General features: G+C 31.2%; 1 protein-coding gene across 2 annotated transcripts in view; it reads right to left on the minus strand.

Annotated features, from left to right (window-relative positions):
* Positions 1–2,383: 2,383 nt before the first annotated feature.
* Positions 2,384–3,473, minus strand: part of LOC107686576 (WD repeat-containing protein 59-like) — a 19,110-nt gene continuing 18,020 nt past the window's right edge. For both annotated transcript variants that reach the window (XM_016483642.1, XM_016483643.1), the window contains one exon: positions 2,384–2,630. In XM_016483642.1, the coding sequence (XP_016339128.1) occupies positions 2,395–2,630 (236 nt within the window). In that variant the 3' untranslated portion in view covers positions 2,384–2,394. The remainder of the gene's footprint in view (positions 2,631–3,473) is intronic.

Here is a 3,473-nt window from a genome sequence, read left to right on the forward strand (position 1 = left end):
TGACGCCACGTGACGCGAGCCCAGAACGCTTTATTGATTGGCTGGACTACTGACGTTTGTAAATAAGCCTCGAACACCTGTCCAATAAACGAATCTTACTGTGAGGAAGGCATGGATTATGAATAATAATTAAGTAAACGGACACTCCAGGAAGGTTACCAAGCAACGTCTGCAAGACTAGATTAATATTCATTAGTTAGGCCTTCGTCATAGTGGGATCAGTAATTTCGAGCTCGCCTCAGAAAACTCACTTCACTGCCGACTGCGGAGGATTTAGCAAGTAGACTCCATAAACAGATTTTACTACTGAAATCATGTGAACCACAACATTCTGTCTGCTGTTTGTGGTGTTAGATATAAGCCATCATTTGATTTGCATTATCATCTTGAAGTTAGTTTATTTGTTTAAAATGTTTTTATTTGCTGTTATATTATATTTGTTGTTAATATAATTATAAATTATTATAATAACATAATTATTTAATATAAATAATGTCTATTCTAGTGTCTAATAAATGTCTATTCTATTCCTGAAAAAGATTTTATTTGTTGTTACATAATATAATAATTCAAGGTGAGAATAAATTATTTTAATAAGTATAATAGAGAGAGTGAGTCAGAGAATGTACAAATTTGGTACAGATATACACTTGTTAAAAAAAAGTGTTTATTATCCATTTAATTTCTGAAAATGCTGATTTCAGATGACAAGCATGAATATTTGAACCTGCATGAACAAGAAATCAATAACTGTTCAAATATGAGTCATCTTTTCAAAACACTTCCTCTGCTTTATGGGAGAAAATAAAAGTTTGAATGTCTCTCCTCAGCATAATTGCCGCAGATTTTCCCACAGCACATGCAGTTTCCTGTTATTATCAATAATTTCAACAGAAACTCCTCTATATCTGGCTTCTTTTATTACCTCAGCATATAACACTACATTATTTATGACTAATCTTGCCAGGCTAATATGCTATTTATGCATGGCATAAATGCTTTTTTATTGTGCATACTTATTGTAGTTTGTGATGTACTCTTTATTGTTTTGCATTTACAGTATATTGTTATGAATGCATATACATGTGTAATATTTGCACTGTGACCAAATACATACTGTGTTTTCGTCTTTCCCTCCCTCTGTATAGAAAAATCAATATTCAAGCTTTGCTTTTATTTACCAAACATATTTGCATATGTTCTGGGTTTATTAATTTAAAAATAAACATTCTAAATGGATGATTAAAGCTAGATTAAAAAAAAAAACAGTCTGAAGCTCTAATATACATTTCGTACATACTGATAAAACACTGAATAGTTTCCAAATAATGGTAAAAGTTCATATAATCTATTCCCATTCAATATGCATGTGTCTGGATAACAGCATTATCTTCCTGATGTTTAATATTGCTGTTTCGCAGTATGACGTTACATGAAAAGGGTTGCAGGCAGGTCAGCTGCTTCACTAACTGTAAATCAATGACAGAGTCCATATTAATCCACTTCACACACACTAAACAAGCATGACATCAATAAGAGCTAGCATGAATAAGAAACACAAGACAGTATAATAATAAAGTCATGAATGATGTGTGTCTGTAAAGAGCATTCTTGCATTAGCAAAAAACATTTGCATAAGTGCACTTCAACACAGATCCTTTAAATCATGCTTGAGGATTAAAAAAAAAACCTTTTCCTCAAACCCAAAGAGGAAAAGTCATTTGACTCTTGATATCTGTGGGTTAATATAATGAAAAAATGAAGATATTCAAAAATTTGCTGTTGACCATAATCAGTACAGAAATTCATAGTAAACAAGTTTGTTACAATCTTACTTGCTTTATTCGTTAAGTTAAAAATGCAATATGCAATTTATTTATGAGGTAGTGATGACAGTTAATTCACTTTTATGAGCACATTTCATAAAAGAGAGTTCCAGCAATGGCGTATGAAGCAATAATCACTGTATTGTCAAATTTATTAATATTTTTATGGCACACATACTGTACATTGTTAATTCTTCAAAACACAACAATTCTCTTCTGAAGGGAAACAAAACTTTTTAAATCTTCTTTTCAACTGAAAAGAGCAATCAAAATATACATTTGAAAAAAAAAATTTGTTGTTTCACAGATCGATTTCCTTGGCACCTTATAGAGCAAATATAAGCTCTACTCAAATCAACAGTCAGGTATAAAAGTGCACAAACAGCACTGTACAACAATTTCACTTACTAGGCTGGTTTTGACCTATTATAAGGTTGATATTTGCAGCTCCACGTTAGAATATTACACTTGAACAGTCCCAAATGATGCTGATGTTCCTCAATGCTTCTCTACCGAGGAGGTGCTACAGTACTAAGAGTTTTGAGGCGTATCTTGACGTTTTTATTGTTCAGAAAGTGCTTTGCAGCAGGCAGTGGCACCCGCAGCCGGTGGGACAGACCTCTTGCGAGCGAAACCAGTCCATCATGTGACTGGTGTGTCCTCCGTGGCCGCAGCTCAGGCAGAAGTTAGAAGAGCCGCGAACAGCCACGTGACAGATGGCACACTGGAAGGTGAAGCGCTTGCAGATGGCGCACTGGGTGCCGCGGGCCTGACTGCGACAGTGGCAGCAGTAAACGCCAAACTCTGCGTACCAGAGCAAAGAAACGATGCAGGCTCTTAAACGTGAGTGTTAAACATTTGTTCAAGAGTTCAACATTGATCGACATTCCAGAAATGTGAGACATATGCTTAGCTCCTTAAAGGAATGCTTATTGATTATCACAGAAAATTGTTTTGATTCGATCAAACAAAGGAAGTTTGCACCAGAATAAATGTAAAGCATACAGTTTAGAAAGTATAACAAGACTTCACACGATTTCCTGCTCAGGAAACATTTATTATTAATGCTGAAAACAGTTGTGATGCTTAAGATTTTTGTGCATATTTAATATAAATATTATAAATAATAAAACAACAATTATTATTACTATCACAATTATATTCTAACATTAATAATACTATTATTAATACCATTAATAATAAGAATAATATAATTAATTAATTAAAAAAAATAAGCAATTAGTAAATAATTGGTATAATAATAACATTGTAATAATAATAAAAAATAATAACAATGGTATTATAATTATTATTACTATTTATAAATAACAAAAACAATAATAATCTGATAAACTGTTATTATTAATTGTATTAATTACATACCAATAATAATTATTATTATTATTATCAATGTTGAAAACAGTTGTGCTTCATATTTTGTGCAAACCAACATAATAATTAATATAACTATTAGAAATGAAACACCAATTATTATTATTATTATTAAATTATAAATCATTATTAATATATTAATAAATTAGTATTATAATCATTCTTATTATAATGAACCTAATAATTATTATTTTTAGTATAATTATTGTTTATAAATAACAATAATTGTCTAATAAAGATCTGCTTGTATATCAT

This window comes from Sinocyclocheilus anshuiensis, unplaced genomic scaffold (assembly GCF_001515605.1).
Source record: "Sinocyclocheilus anshuiensis isolate Anshui unplaced genomic scaffold, SAMN03320099.WGS_v1.1 scaffold733, whole genome shotgun sequence".
NCBI classification, from domain to species: Eukaryota; Metazoa; Chordata; class Actinopteri; order Cypriniformes; family Cyprinidae; genus Sinocyclocheilus; species Sinocyclocheilus anshuiensis.